Raw genomic sequence first — 16675 nt, 5'->3', positions numbered from 1 at the left:
GTATGACAGTACTCACAGTAATAGAAAAAAACCCTTATAACAGTGCAATTCACTATTGCAACAGCACAAGGTCAACATTTAAGTGTAAACTTTCAACTTCTGTGCTTCCACAATAGCAGTTGTTTCCCAGATTCACTCAGTACTAAGGGTATGTTTGATGTACAGAGAATTCAAGGTTACAATGGCTGTGTCTAAGACAAGAAATAACTACAATTGTGACATATTTGGTAGGTTACTGTTCAAATATTCTGATAACTTTGTATCTTCTCTTTAGCTCCTCGCTCAGAAGTGGCCTTTTGGAGATACAGAATTTGGACAGTTTCTTTGCAAATTCCTCCCCTTTATCCAGAAGGCATCAGTGGGAATCACAGTCCTTAACCTGTGTGCCCTTAGTGTCGACAGGTACAGTATATTTTACTCTTTTGGCACTGTTGTTGCTTGTGCAGATTTCCTGAATCTGGGAGGACTGAGCATGGTCTTCTAAGCAGGCAGATTACAATGTAGATATAACTTAGATTCTGGTCTTTTATATTCTGGCTAAGGCCAAGCACCACATTTGTATAAAGCTCAGATTATAATATTAAAGTCCTTGGACTAATTAACTTTATATGTTTTTTAATGGTATTTAAAAGCTCTGGTAAAGCATTATTTCATTCATTCATTCGTTCGTTCATTCTTCTACCAGACAAAAATGTATTGAGGTTTGTTTTGTATTTGAAGGAGATCATAATCTTTAGGCTTAAAAATGAGTTTTTCAATTTACTGCCTGTGGTAAGACAGATAGAGACAGTGCTAAAGGCAATCCTGCCTCCGATACATTGCAGCTGTGTTAATTCCCAAAGAGTGGGAACAGCCGAGCCCTCAGGGTGTGATAAAAAGGTGAGTTAGGTGGTAGAGGGTCAGTTGGAGTCTGCTGGCCGTGTGTGAGGATGGAGGGACAGGAGGGTGGGCAATGAACAGACAGGGTTGGGTGGCTGTGTGAGGGACAGGAAGATGTAGCTGGAACTGCAAAAGGAAGGACAGTGCCAGAGCTGTGGGGAGCTGCCCATAGGAATGCTGCATAGAAAAGGTATGAGAGATGTCTGGATAACATGGTGCTGGTGCTTGAAGCCCCCTGAGGCTTCTATTGAAAGTATTTTAACTGCAGTGGCTGTCTCAACTATGACAACTGCCTTTGGACAATAAACAAGGGGTTATTCTGGTAGCTTTCAAAATTATCAGAGCTCTACAGAAAAATATGTTGGAATTGCATTGATAGTTTGAAAATCAACGTCTCTGCTACTTTTTTTCTTAAGACGTGAAATGCGATAGCAGATGAACACTTCTGTAAAAATTGGGTTTATGTCTTGAGTTACTTGATCATGTTCTACTGCAAAGTATCAGTACTTCTAAAAACAGACAATACTGTTAAATGAAATGTAGTGTGTGTATTAGTACAGGGGTGCAAAGAAGCTTTAAAATGAATCTCAGTTTGGCTTTGCAGAAAAAGGTAATGTACTAGGTTTGCAGTGGATAAATCACTTAGTAGTGTCCAGACCTGAAATACAGTTCCTTACTCCCTTAGCACCTCATTGGCCTAAGCCATAAATTGAAAAAAAAAAAAAAAAAAGTAATACAGGCAACTGTTCTGCTTCCATTTTTGAGTCTGAGAATTACAAAAAGAATTCTATTTCTTAAACAATATCTGCTCATCCTAAAATAAAATCCCATGGACCACTCTAAGGAATAAATCATAGATCAAGCAACGCAAACAGACAGTTTGTTAGATAATTCTGACAGCTGTGGTTTCACTAGATGATGTTCCACTGTTATGCACATTCGTATAAATTGGAACTAACTCAGCTGAAGCTACCTTTTTGTAGATGTATACATATTTTTGCAAGGACTGATCTGCTAATTCTCACAACAACCAAATGCTGTTTCCATTTGAGTATGAAGTCTGGTATGGGATCAGACTCAGAGTATTTAATTTCCTCTCTTACTTTAGACACTTTGCCAAGGGCATACTCTTTATCATCTGTTGCTCCTCTAGTAAGTGGTTGCAGAGGATGTGTGTTAGAAAACAGATTCATAGAGCCAGATTCTGATATTGGCTAACAAGAACTGCATCTAGGTTTAATCACCATGAAAGCTCAGAGCACCTTCAGTAAGTGAGATTGGACGCTGGAAGTTGGAAACAGTAACATAAAATTCCACATCAGTTAATAGTTGCTTTCTAGAATGGAAAATTAGTAAATATGAAATAGTGTGCTGTCACAGCTGGACTGTTTCTAGTCTACAGGCAAGTTAATTCTTGCTTAAAAAACTACTGGAAGCTCTCTTGTTTATAATTTTTTGGCTCCCTATTGCCATTTTTTTTTTAATACATAGAAGGTGGAGTCAATTGGTAGAGTGAGTCCTGAGTTTTAATATTTTAATACATATTTTTATTTATGTTTATATTTTGAGTCATTGTTGATTCTGTCCCTGTTGCAGGCCACAGCCTTAAGTTCAAACAGGATTTATATATATATATATATTTTTTTTTTTTTCCTCTCGTCTGGACAGTTGCCTGTGCTAACTACATCCTATTGTGAAACTCCCCTCATTACTACTCCCCTGGAGTGACTTGCCCTGTATTAAGGTTTAACTGTGCATGCCCAAGGGGAACAATGGCCACTCTCACGGGGAGAGGGTTTTAAGAGGCTGACAGAAAGCCAGCCATTCACCCTATGGAGGAAGCTCACTTCGAAGTTGCCTCAGATGCCCCTCAGGCGTTTTTAACCTCTAGGTCAGGATGGTGACGATAGTGTGACTCCTTTTCTAAACAGTGCCTGAATATGACTAAGAGGAAGGATATTTCCCTGCCTGAGCTTTTACTCTTGCTTATTTCTTGGGCATAATGATATTGTTAAAGAAGAAAAGTGAAGCTGTGGATGTCATTTTACATGTGTACACCCTCTTCCTGCCTCCTCTGCATAGCACATTGCACAGAACAGTAATCCTAAGGTAGATATTGGTATCTAGCCCAACTCACAGTAAGTGTATGAGACAAGTTGAGATTCTGCCACTAAAATAAAACTCTAAGAGCTTTATTGTATTAAGATACTTGCATAAAACCAAGAACAGCTGTGGTTGCTAATAATGAAGCAGAACAGTTCAGTATCAGCAACAGCAGGAACATTTAGGACCTGTCTTGGCACTAATCTTGACAGCCATTGCTTCATTCGTGCTTGATCTTGTCCCTTGTGTTTCTTGCATTGCTTTCCACGCTTACACAGGGCTGATGATACTCACAGAACGGACACTGGTTATATTATGGGGCCATTCGAACACCTAATTTTCTAATTAACACCTAATTTATAATCAAAGTAAAAGCAAGAGGGGAACAAAAGCACCCACTGATAGTCTCAGATCCAGACAGGATGTCCTTCAAAAAGACATGCTTTAAGCATGTTGTAACTAGATAGGAGTGCAAAATATTTGAGTGTATGTATGCAAGTTGACAGAACGTGCATGAGCAGCTGAAAACGAAAAAGGGAGAGAGAAGAGGAGCCACAATGTCAAACAGAGAACAGAAAGTGACCTAGGGAAAAGAGTGAGCATTTTTGACAAAATTGGAGACAAAAGGCACATAAACAGAAAAAAAGTTAGAGAAATCTCTCACAGATTTTTAGACTGGGAAATTAAATGCAGTGCATTATGTCAGCTCCCTGGCAGACATCCTATGTTTGCCAAGTATTAGGGAAATATACCCTGGAGTATTTTCTCACTCTTAATTGTGTGAAGTCTGTGGCTAGACAAAGATCCTCTATATTATATAACCCACAGAACACCCACCTGAAAAATTATTACTACTAAAATTACTATTACTACCACTATTTTTCAAATCACTCCTACAGGAGTAAAGAGACCAAGTAATTGCAGGTTAATACTCATTCAGCAAATTCTAATCTAATTACTGAGCTTCTTATGTTTTAGCTGAAAATATTAATAAAAATATTCAGCTAACAATGCCTTGAGAGTTATTTGAATTGTAAACTGAAAAAAAAATCACTAAAATACATACAGGACCCAAATCCTTAACTGCTGTGTGTAATGATCTCCTCATGTGCGAAACAGATGCAACTCCAAAGAACTGGTATAAAAATGCAAGAAAGGAAATAACTGGATTCACGATTTGCAACCCATTGGTTGTCACTTATATAGTTAGAGAGGTAATGTTAAACAAACATTTGCTGCTTGAGAAATACATACAGTGTACAAGTCCCTGTTTGCTAAGAGCATCAGTCAATCAAGGACGGGTTAGTACCTTGGGCAGCTGATGGAAATGATGGCAAAATTGCTGGCCTGTAGAAAGTAATCTTTGAACTAATTGTTAAATTTCCAACGTTCACAACTACTTGAGCATTTGTGTGAAAGGTTAAGTTTTTATGAATATTCCATTTGGTGATGAAAGCCAGAATTTGGAATTTGACAAAATGAAATATGACAGGATGGTAAATTATTTTAAATTAAATTTGGATTTTAATATGAGTATTTATTGATGTACAAGGAATGAATATTAATATGAATGTTTGAGAAGATATGATACTGGATGTTTCTTTCTTAATTCTCCCAATATAGTTTTAATTGTTTTGATGGTCTCAGAATTCTATCTTAGAGACCTCCTCTCCAGAGAGTCACTGCCTCCCTCCCTTTTCACATTCTTGGAAGATAAGGATGTCTTTAGATATTTTTATTTTTAATGTGCAATTCCAAGTTGTAGTTTGGTTTATTATGCCCCAAGTATTTATACACTCATTTCTGTAGAAATGATGCTCTGTCTGTAGTACACCCGTGACAGTGCTGTGCAAGACACTGCTGTAGGTATCAAGGCAAAGCTTTCCAGTGTGTTTTCTGCAGGGGTGATGGTATGCCAGGCCCAGACACCTCCAGTGGTGTTGGGTAGCAATGCCTGCTGAAGTTTATGTGAAAGGCTGAAGCTGGATTTGTGTTCAGGCATTGTCATTCCCCTAACACTGAGGCTACAGGGGATGGAATTCCCAAGTCTTCCATCTAGTTAATAAGAACACTTGCAAACTAAAGAGGGGATGTGATACAAGAAATCAGAAGAAATGCTTTGTGTATGAATCCAATGCTGCTGTACTGCTTAAAGGAGGACTGAGAAAGCCTTTCAATAACTAAATTTTCCTGATCTCTGTAGCCTAGGTCCCATAGCCCTCAAAAATGCTTTTCCTATTGGAGGCTCTTCATTCCTTCTGTCTTGGTTGGACTTGATGATCTCAAAAGGCCTTTTTCAATCTAGTTCATTCAGTGATTCTGTGATGTCAAAAATTCAAAATCTAGTATTTCCCTTCTTAATCTGATTTTTTTTTTTTTAACCAGACAAAGAACCTTTCTTGACTCTTTTATCCTCCACTAAAGAAGACTATTTCATCAGTAGATGCCATGACATATCTATGTGGCACTGTCATTCCAAATGGGAAGGTGCTATTGTTTTAGGGAAGTAAAATCAGCAGTTCAGAAGCTGTTACATTGTTAATGACAGAGACCTCTCTAGAATGAATTTCAGATTATTACAAGATGCAAAAAATAATATTGGTTTTTCCACTGATTGTCTTTGCTAAATTGTTGGAAATGCTGAATAAGTAGTTTACTGCTGTCATTGCAGGACAACAGTTAAATCTACCACTGAAAATTTAATTTATGAACTGGATTGTACTCTGTATTTTATGCCTATTGGTCTTCTCTGGATAATTTTACAGCCTTCTGACCAGAGCTGACAGAGATTGAGGTCTCAAAGCGAATAAACTTCTACAAGCTCATTGAAAAAGGAGAGACAAGTAGAGGAGAAAAATCCTCTCTGCTCATTGAACAGTGTAAACAGAACAAATGCATTTTCATTTCATCGAGTGTGTTTTCCTGGTCTTTCATTGCCTGGAAGCTGACAGCTTCACTTTGGTTAGCACTGTTGCTGCAGCTGAGGTAGCTGGAGGAGACGGATGCTTTGTGTCTGTCAGAATGGCTGTGTGCCTGGAAGCTTTTTTCCTCTGCTGTGGTGGCTATTTAGTGCAAGAGGTAGTCTGTCCTCACAAACCTTGCCTACTTTAATTACAAATCATTAGTGCAATCCGCCAAGCAGAATTCTACCCAGTCCCACACCGAAGCAGAACAGGGGCAGCTGGCTCTCTGCTCTTCACCCCTTGATGTGCCCTGCTATGTCCCAGGCAAGCTGATAGCCAGGAGAGGCCCTGGAATAGGCAGAAAAAACAAGTAATAAAGTCTCAGATGTCAGCTTTAGGATTTTACTTGCCATATGACACTGTACCGGGATCTTTTAAGGCGGAAACTGCAGGCTGGAAACGAGCGTCCGTCTCTTTCAGGTACAGAGCAGTCGCGTCCTGGAGCCGCGTTCAGGGGATTGGAATCCCGATGATCACTGCTATTGAAATTTTCTCCATTTGGCTTCTGTCCTTCGTACTGGCCATCCCAGAAGCAATTGGCTTTGCTGTGGTACCTTTCAAATACAAGGAAGTAAGTTACGTTACCTGCATGCTCAAGCCTACAAACAATTTCATGTTGGTAAGTAACATCCTGTCTTGTCTTTTTTGGAACCCACAGTACATGCGTTAGGCAGTTAAGATACTGTCTGATAATAGTTTATCATGCGTTAAACTGCAAAATGTATTCTAATGTGTATTAGTGCAAAGAAGATCCTGTGTTCACAGAGACTTGTCTCTTTCAGCCAGAGAGATTAAATGGGGCTTTACAGCATTTTCATTTCTTTGCTACTGAGGATTCTTACTACAGACATTTGCAATTCATACCTGCTTTAAGTACAATCGAGAGATGCATCAGGGTAGCCAGAGCCTTGAAAAGCTTTGAGTTTCAAGGTACAACACCTTGGAGCTTGTAAATGTCAAAACATATGTTTTAGCATGATTAGTCATCCTTTTGTATGCAGTAATCAGCTCTCTTGGCACATAAAGAAAAGGGTGGGGCCACGCTACTCTCATTAAAGTCAAATAAAAAATAATCCTGTAGTTTACAAGCAATCATGACTGCAAAGCTGACAGACCCACACCTCCAGCTAGGTGCAGTGTTAGCTGCAATTAGATACAGGCGCTCAAGAGCAAGAGAAGTGTCTGAGACACACCAGGCTGCTTTGGCACGTTTCCTCCCCTGCCTCCTCTGTGGTCCTGCAGATTGACAGCTGTCAGTACTCACGTCAGCTTCTGCAAAGCAGCTCAGGTGAGAAGTCACTTCAGAACCAATAGATTACTGCATAGGGGCATAATGGTTTTTCACCTGGCCTTACAATGAGAAAATACCTCAATTTTCAAGTTTTTGAATCCAGAGAAAGGCCAAGTACCATTCATCGAGAAATGAAAAGGAAAGAGTAATATTTTGATTTGTTGTAGAGAATGCAGATAGCATCAGGTCTTAAGTCTTGAGAAAAGCTCTATTTTTTTCTGGACTAGAATTTTTCATAATAGAGTGCAAGTTTCTATTTTTTGAATGTCTAGTGCTTCTCCTTTTATTGGAACAGAACATAACTTGGCCTAAAATTGGGAAAGATAGGATAAAGTGGAGCTAGAAATTTTAGAAAATAAAAAGTGAGGGTGATTATTTCTTCAGAGGAACATCCCCAACTTTGGTAGGGTTACAAAGACTATAGGGATGGCAAAAAGAGCATGAGATAATTGAAAGCAAAGACAAAAGGAATTCCCTACTTCCTTAATGCAGGTAAAGATGGAGTGGAATTTCCCAGAGCTTATTATGTTTTTGTTTCTTAACTCCACTGCATATAAGACCGATTTATGAATTACACACTGCAGCGAAATCTCCCTTCTATAATGGCTGTTTTTGTCCTCAAATGTCCCTGGACAATATCCACTTCCTCTCTCTCGAAGAAAAAGAATAGTTCTCCCTCAAAAACATTGTAGTTCAGGTCTTCAACAGGCATGCTAATTTTAATGCTTACTTACTGATTATGTTTTGTTCTTAATGTTCTAAGTAGAATAGCTTGGTTTGTTTTCCTAGCAGGAAGCAGTATCTCTTACTTGCTTAGTATGATTGAGAAGTGCCAAGCTCCCCACAGCAGTTGGGTTTTTGAGGAAACAAACAAGCAGTTATGTCCAAGCTGCGAGTAAACGTTGGATGTGTCAGTCAAATTGGAGAGCTTTGTGTTTCCAAGTGTTGCAAGCAAGTACAAACCTGAGATTAAAGTGGAAATACCATTTCAACCTTAACTATAGTATTTACTACCACAAACACCACAATAAACAATTACTAAACTTCAGAAAGGATTTATTGTTAGCTTTTGTTTTTAATAGGAGCTTTATTCATGTTTAAAACTATCTTTGAAAGATTTAAAAGATTCATGCTAGACCACGGTTCCCAAGAGGCTGAGTGCACTAGGAAACTTGTTTAAAATGCACATTTCCTGTAGAAAACCAGTTCCATGTGGGCTTTCAAGACAAACAAAAGAATGTCTACTTCTCTTTAGTCAACCCATTTTTGTGCTTTGATGTAAGCTTTGTGAAACTCAGATTCCTCAATTAATCACTTACAGACATTTTAGAGTAGGTTTTATAACTCCACGAGGCCAGCTCCTCATCCAGAAGTGATGTATTGGTCAGGGCTGTGACACGGACCTTTCATGTGTTCTCCTGACCAACAGGCTCTTGGAGGCTGGAACATTGATTGGACACAGAATTTTCCCTGTAAACATGGAATGGATTCACGTAGTACACATTTTGTTGTGCTGCCCAGCCATTGTGATTCTAGCCTGACTTGGAGGAGTTCGCCTTGAAAAAGTTAATTGTCTCCATGTATTTGTAATCCTTTTCTCTGCAGAAGTAGTAATTACATTTGCCCTCAGTACAAACTCCTCAAATACGAGGCATATTGTTTTCTGCTGGCGAAAAAGCTCTGCTCTCAGAGGGGAGAAAAATTCTGCCCCTAAGCCAAGTGCAGCTATGCAGGAGACTGTAGCCCCTCCTCAGGGAGGAGGCTAATGAGGAGGAGGAAACGAGTTAATCAACACAACACAACGTCCCAGAGTGAGGTGGCCTAGAAACCAGCAGCAATCTAAACTAGCAAATTCTGGACACGGCTGTGTTGGGGCAGAGGGGGGAAAAAAATGAAAAGCATTCCCTTTTTCTGAATAAATCAACTTTCTAATATAACTGAACTAGATTTTTAAAGTAACATTACTAAACACTAGGATTAGAATTGTTTCAAGTTTTTTTCATTTTTTGAAGTTTAGTGCTGTTTGGTTTTAAAGGTAAACATGATATTAAGAGTTTGGATTCATAAACAGGATTCATAAAATCCTCAGGCATAAGAATTTTGACATTTGGTGTGGGAACTGTGATGTTATGAGAACACATCCTCTAGGAACAAACAAGCTGGGGGAAAGAGTGACACATCCCTTTTAAACTAATAACCTAGACACAGGAAGTATTTGAAATACCATATTTCAGTGCATACTTTTGGCTGAGCATAAAAGTTAAAAACCAAGATACAGTATTTTCTGAAGTCTGAAAACACGATCCTCTGCAGCAAAGGGTTATTTAAAATGTTTTCTCAAATGTAGTATTTCCCACAATACATAAATGTATTAACTTACAGCACTGCTTACATCACAGCTAATACTTCAAGTTATGCAGATCCAAGTACTGCTATTCTATCAATACCTCAATGTCCTGTCACAAAAGGCAGATGGTGGAAATGGCAGTCAAGGGGTTAAAAGTAACTGTAGGACTGGAAGCCATCCCTAAGCTTTGCACATATCAGACAAACACTTATGAAGTGGCTCCTATCTGCCCATATATAAGCAAACCAACTGCCAACCTTCTCACTGATAACAAAAGGTGATTAAACTTACAAGACATTTTGAATTTTCCTTTTTTGGCATCAGGACAGAAGCTGTAGAGGTAAATGGCATTTCCTGAGACAGGCTTTTAGTAAGATTCATTATCTCAGAGTGACACTGTCTACGTTTTGGCATGCCTTTTTCATGCAGCTGTATTCCAGTTTTTGTGAATGAATATAAATTTTCACCAAGTACAACAACAACAACAAAAAATTGCAACCCAAGACAGATTGCAGCAAAGCTACAGGCAGGCTATCTGTAAATGTTTACTGCCACAATTCCTATTTTCATGCTGGTCAAAAAGAGATCAACTGTAAGCAGACAGATACTAGTGTACCAACTGTCACGCTTTTCCAAGACCTTTCTGTGGTATTTTGCATTGAATATTAAGAAAACATTGCTCTTTTATTTTCTTTATCTACAGTTTTACAAAGATGCGAAGGATTGGTGGCTGTTTGGTTTCTATTTCTGCATGCCACTGGCATGTACTGCTATCTTTTATACGCTAATGACTTGTGAAATGTTAAACAGAAGAAACAGCAACTTGAGAATTGCTCTCAGTGAACACCTGAAGCAGGTAAATATATTAAAGTACCAATGCTTGAAAATATTGTTCTTCTCTCTATGGGTTATATTAGAAATATTTCAAAGTGTACTTGAATAAAGCAAACTACAGGAGTAGAAAGTGAGGACATGGGTTATTTATGATGTTAAGGCATTCACATTTAAACCTGGAACAAAAGACTAAATCATAGTATAAGGAGGCATTGAAGACAGTATGCTCTGAAAACTAACCCTTTTCTTTCTTTTCTTATTTTGACATTTGTGCCTTCCTTTTCTTTAACCTCAAATCACTACTGGCTAAGTGCTTTGAAATTTAACTACAAAGATTTGCCAAAAAAATGTTTCTTTTCCTGTATAAAGATACGACTCTATGGATCCTCCCTCCTTTTGGCACTCTTTGATATGTAACAGTAGTTTCCTATAAAAAGCAATTGCATTGCTTTTATGCGTTGTAGAATAACCTCGTTTAGCAAAGAGTGGATTTTACTTCTCAGGGTTACTGCACCGTTGCAGTGCCACTGCTGTAGCTGCTTTGAAAAGAGCAACAGGAGAACAGAACAAACAAATGATCACAGAACAAAGGTGCTCACGGAATCATCAGGTCTCTTTGCTGGTTTGGCAGTGGTGGCTGATGCTTAACACTTAACTGAAATTTTAACAACAATCTGGAGCTTTTCTCCTGCATTAACATCAGCCCCTCAAATTTGACTCTTTCAACTTCCATGTTGACAGATGTGAATCCCTAGAGCAGTCCTCTCTACATCAGAGTGAGTTCTCACAGAGGTTCCTCCTCTGCTGGTTCATTCCAGATCAGGGCTGACTGAAAAATCCGCCCCTTGTGCAGATTCTCCAATTTTTCCCTCACCAGGCCCTGGGACTGCAACACAGTGTGACCTAGGGCCACACACAGGCTACTCCACCCATTAGAACTAGAATGGTATGTACTAGGAGGTGGGGGAATCCACCCTTTCCCATCCTAAAATGCAATGTTCACCAAACACATCAGACTGGCTGCTGCAGGAAGACTTTATGCCATAGTTTACAAATGCTTGTCTTTTTAACTCTCACCTTTTGCTTGCCTGCCTTCCTTCCTCTTCCTTATCCACATTAATGTCTAGTCATGATTCTTTTCATATTTTGACAAAAGCTGCTATTTTTTAAAAAAAGAAACTATAATAGTCATATTCAAAGTCTAAAAAGACTGTAATCACTCATTTGACTTCAAGCTCTTTCATTACAGAGCCTTGCAGTGCTTGTCATTGTTACATTAGAGTGGAATCCTTATCTCTTCATATGCTTCTGTTTATCAAACCCATGCCTACCAAACACCGCTGGTATGCGTTGCCAAAAATCCAGCAAAACATCTGTAACTCTCTAGAGCCGCATAAAATACCCATTAAATTGCAATTACTTCCTAAGTATTACAAGATTAAGCTGTAACACTGACATTCCTAAAATGTTTATAGAGGAACTATTTACCTGAGAACATCAAGATCTCATAGTAAGGAGCACACAGCAAACTCAAGATACTGGGCAGTATCCCTTCACAGAACAATATATCAGAGAGAATCCTACAATATCCTAGCAACACCAATACCTGTGTGCCCAGCTGCTCCAGCCTCAGTGATAAGCAGATTGTGTTGAGGATGCCCAGGGTCAAGAACATGACAAACCCCATAACAAAAGGGTAGTACATCAGGTAGTCTGGAAGCTTCACTTTGGGAATGCTTTCATAATTTATCTATATTACTGACCTTGCTGCCAACATTACTAACTACAATCACCTGCTAGTATGAACTGGCACTCAGTAAACACTTTTATCTCCTTTATCTAGCGCCGAGAAGTTGCCAAGACAGTTTTCTGTTTAGTTGTGATTTTTGCTCTTTGCTGGTTCCCTCTTCATCTGAGCCGGATTTTGAAGAAAATGGTCTACAATGAAAGAGACCCCAGCAGATGTGAGCTGCTCAGGTACTTCATTTTCTATACTAATAGTTTGCACTGAAAAAAATATTCTAAGCTGCATGCTTAGACTTTCTATGAGGAATGTCACTGTAGTGAGCAATGCAACGGTGGTGTTTATTAATTTTTAGCTGCACCCATTTTCAGTGGTTTCAGTTTTATTGGGGTAGTATAATCTCAACAAATGTTGTCTGTCATCATTTCAATCATTTTGCTCTGGACTTTTTGAACATCTGTGAGACAGGTTATTATAGACACAGTATGGTACAAGATTAGCTTGAGGGAGTTAGGTAACAGAGAATTAGTTTGTGTGACAGAAGAGGCTGTAATCACAAGGAACATGGATGCTTCTGTAGTACATGAACTGTTTAAATGTTTTTCTTTTTCTTGCTTAGTTTCTTGCTGCCCTTGGATTACATCAGCATCAACCTGGCAACCATGAACTCTTGTATAAATCCCATAGCTCTGTATTTTGTGAGCAAGAAGTTTAAAAACTGTTTCCAGGTAAGCCTCTCTTGAGAAGATTTTAAGTCCCATTAACTAACTGTATTGAAGCACTTGGCTGTTATCTATTTTGAACACCTGGGAGAAGAGGCATGCAAAGGAATGAAGGAATATAAATTGTGTGGTTTAGCAGATAGCAGTTCACATAGTTTCACTTTCAGCTTGATACTTGTGCTATCTGCTTTAGTTGAAATACTAAACCAATAAATAAGTTTGACATAGTCCTCAGATGTGTAAAATGAAATAGACATGCTCTTGTAAATACTATTTATCTGCACGTGACATGCACATGAAATAGAATTTGGTTGATAACAATTTTCCTCTCTGGATGACACCAAGCTGCCTGCATTAAACAACCTCATTAATGACTAAAATTTTCAGGCTTGAATACCAAATCAAGCACCTGAGTTAACTTTGGCAATTAAATATGCATTGTCTTCTACCTGCATTTTCCTGTTCCTACACATGCAAACATATTTTAAGGCTAAAATAATTTCCTTGTGGCAATGTGCCTCTGCAAGTCCCTGTCCACCTATTAAAGGCAACACAGGAAGCAAAAAGAGAGTAAAGTAAGTAATGAAATGGGAGACTGAAATAGCTTTATCTGCAATGAAAAACAAAGGATGACAGGACTGTACCACTAAACCTTAAGTCTGAGAATAGGCAGAATCCAAACTACTGAGAAAAATGCGAAGAATTATAAACTTAGGGAATACCTGTTTGTCTGTAGTCTGCTTCAGATTAACAAACTATTTTAAGGGAGCATTTTTTACATGATAAGTAAGAAGTCAGCTTCTATTCATGACTGTGCAAAATGTTACACCTCAGTGTTTTCACTGAGCCTTTTCAGAAACAATTTTGTCTTTTTCTAAGATGTAAGAAGAGACTTAAGTCATGAGCCAGGGAATTTTTCTTTTTTTTTCTTCCATGCAGCATGCTGTTCCCTAAGTTTGTGAAGTACAATTGTAAAGAGGGGAATAACAATCAGCTCAGCACCTAAAAATATGTAGTGAATTCTATCAGTTCTCAATCTACCTTAGTCAAAAAATTTTCCCTTTTCATACTGTGAAAGTTTTTTGTATATAAGAGGCACAGGCTGGGCCTAATTTGCTGCGTTTTTTGATGTTCAATTACAAGAATCATTTATGTCCTAGGATAAAAATGTCCCTGAATATAGCTAGTACTCCTAGCACTCCTTTCAGCTAAATTATCTGTCATTTCTGAATGAAAAATGTGGCTGGCAATCTGCACAGGACTCAGACATTCGTCTTAACTTTTATTTATTGTTTTTTTCTTTATTTCAGTCCTGTCTTTGCTGTTGCTGCTCCCAGTCCAAGAGTTTGGTGACTTCAGTGCCCATGAATGGAACAAGCATTCAATGGAAAAACCAAGAACTGAACAATCACAATACAGACCGAAGCAGCCATAAAGACAGCATAAACTGAAAATTAAGGATTCTCACACCGTTTCAGAATGAAACAGGAAAAGTCACTACAAAGCTATTACAACAGGAAGTCCAGTGACTATTCCATAACGAATTCAGACGTGCACCATTGTACCTAATTCTAGAGGTGACTGAGTAGATGGAGTAACTGTGATGTTCTGTGAATTGAGATCCACTGGATGGTAATTCTGCCTTTGAAAAGGATGTTGATGTGATTGACACAAAAAAACTGGCTTGAACTACCCAGGTGGTGTTGCTGTTCTGAAACTGGCAGGAACTGTCCAGTGTCTGTGACTGGTACAATACAATCTTTTTACCTGACTGTCACCTAGAATTAATCACTCTGGAACTTCTGGGAAGATATCGAAATGCAATCTATCTGTGACTATATTTTCCTCTCTGCCCATTTGTCTTTAAAGTTCTATTTCTGTGGTGGCTAAAGTCCAAGCACCAGTTTGTTTTGCATGTTGTTGTTTTTGCTTGGTTTATGTTGGAAAATGTTTTGATCCATGCCAGTGTTTTACTTACTCATGTTACAATGGATTGGGACATTAGCTGGGCAGTTCACATTTGTAGCACTTCAGTATTCAAACATAGGAAGAGACCTTTAAACAGCATCAACATTTGGCACTTAAGCACAGATTAATACCAAAAAAAAGGTATTAACAATACAGTACTATACTGTGTTATTTATTCTAATGCTCTGTACAAAATCAACATAATCTGTATCAGCAAAAAGAATGGAAGATGCTCACAGATGGGCACCTTACAATGTGTTTTTATTAACCTGACATGTTAATTCTTAAGCTACATGAGCCTTTTCATCTGTTTAGATTACAGCTGCATTAAATTTAAGTTGAAATGAAGGTCAGTGGAACATAGTGAAACATTATTAAAGCTGTCCACAGTGTTCTGAGAATATATATGGTTATTATCAGAGCAGCTGTACACTCTATTTTCACATTGTGAACATGAGGCTGTAGTCAGAGTGAATGTAGAAATGTGGAAGTCTGTAACAGCTGGATGTGCAGAAGGATATTTTGTGCTTTATTTCTTACAGAGTTCTCTGTCTTACACAACGGTCAAAGATTTTAATGGGGTTTAATAGGTTATCAGCATGGTTAACCATACAGATGCTATTAACAATATATAGAAACTATTGCTTTCATATATGTAAACTGAAGATTTCCTTATTATTTCCATCCATTAAGGCTACATGGCGGGAGTTTCCTGGTTTGCCTATAAAATTTTTTAATAGGTAGCCACTCATTAAATGGTGGAACTCAGTAGTGTGGTGTCATATATAATGTCTCATGCACAAATCTGTTAGGCAGTTTATAGCATCTTTTGTGCTAGGTTAAGACGCAGTAATCAAAATTCCACATTTTTTTAAACATCCTTTCTGGTGAAAGATGTAATCCTGCATAGTTTTATTTAAGAGGTCAAAATGCTAGTGCCTACAGTGACTTCTGCTGCACAAGTTTCCCCAATGTTTACATTCACACAAATCTTCTGAAGTATATTTAAAAAAAGGTTCTTTAAATTGGTTTGTGTATTTTGTGTGCTGTTGTCTCTGTGACATATATGCGTGTATAAATACATATAAATCTATGTTCATATGTTACAAACCTAAATACAGTGTTCTGACAGTGCTCTGTGGAAGTGCCTAAGAGCATGGTATGGAATGAGACTTGGCTGAATTTTACTTAAAACATTTCATCCTCAAACTGTATCAGAAATCATAGTAAATGAATGATGATGCTCTCTTTTGAGAAGATTGAGTTACTGAGTCTCTTTACATCCTGAAATCTTCCCTGCTGCTTTGACTGAATGTATCAAGTTGATAAAGGTGAACAAGAGAAAGACATGAGCAATGGATTTAAGTTGTAAATTGCTGCTTCTTAATTTCAAGGCAGGAGAAAGATGTGTGCATTCCCCTTTTCTGCTCTTTACCTGCTAGCTAGATGAACCAAAAAATTTCATAGACCTGCAAACCAGTAGTGTGATTGCTCAGAGACGATATTTCTATGTGTCCACAAAAGACAGGGAGCAAAGGAGAAAATCCATGTCAGTTTAGGGATATTAACTTCCACCAAAAATGCCCCATCTACCTGCAAAAGTTCCAGAATGTGAAATGGGTCACTTCTATGACTTACAAGCACTGATGCAAACCATGAGTTACAAAAAAATTTTTTCCCAGTATTGATATTTCCAACATCTATTGCCTTCAACTCAAGAGCTGGCTCTGTTATGTGGCAGAGATACATGAACCAGCACACACAAAGCATCCCTTAAACCAGCTCAGCCTAGATGGGAAAATGATCTTCCTCCTACTCATAATG

The 16675-nt window shown here is 38.3% G+C and overlaps 1 protein-coding gene across 1 annotated transcript in view; it reads left to right on the top strand.

Annotated features, from left to right (window-relative positions):
* EDNRA (endothelin receptor type A) overlaps positions 1-16018 on the top strand; it is a 32900-nt gene extending 16882 nt beyond the window's left edge. The window contains exons 3-8 of the mRNA XM_066318068.1: positions 275-402; positions 6366-6564; positions 10287-10439; positions 12261-12394; positions 12781-12889; positions 14194-16018. Of these exons, the coding sequence (XP_066174165.1) occupies positions 275-402; positions 6366-6564; positions 10287-10439; positions 12261-12394; positions 12781-12889; positions 14194-14334 (864 nt within the window). The 3' untranslated portion in view covers positions 14335-16018. The remainder of the gene's footprint in view (positions 1-274; positions 403-6365; positions 6565-10286; positions 10440-12260; positions 12395-12780; positions 12890-14193) is intronic.
* Positions 16019-16675: the final 657 nt, after the last annotated feature.

Source organism: Sylvia atricapilla, chromosome 4 (assembly GCF_009819655.1).
Source record: "Sylvia atricapilla isolate bSylAtr1 chromosome 4, bSylAtr1.pri, whole genome shotgun sequence".
Taxonomy (NCBI): Eukaryota; Metazoa; Chordata; class Aves; order Passeriformes; family Sylviidae; genus Sylvia; species Sylvia atricapilla.
This window is presented reverse-complemented; position numbering and strand designations above follow the sequence as displayed.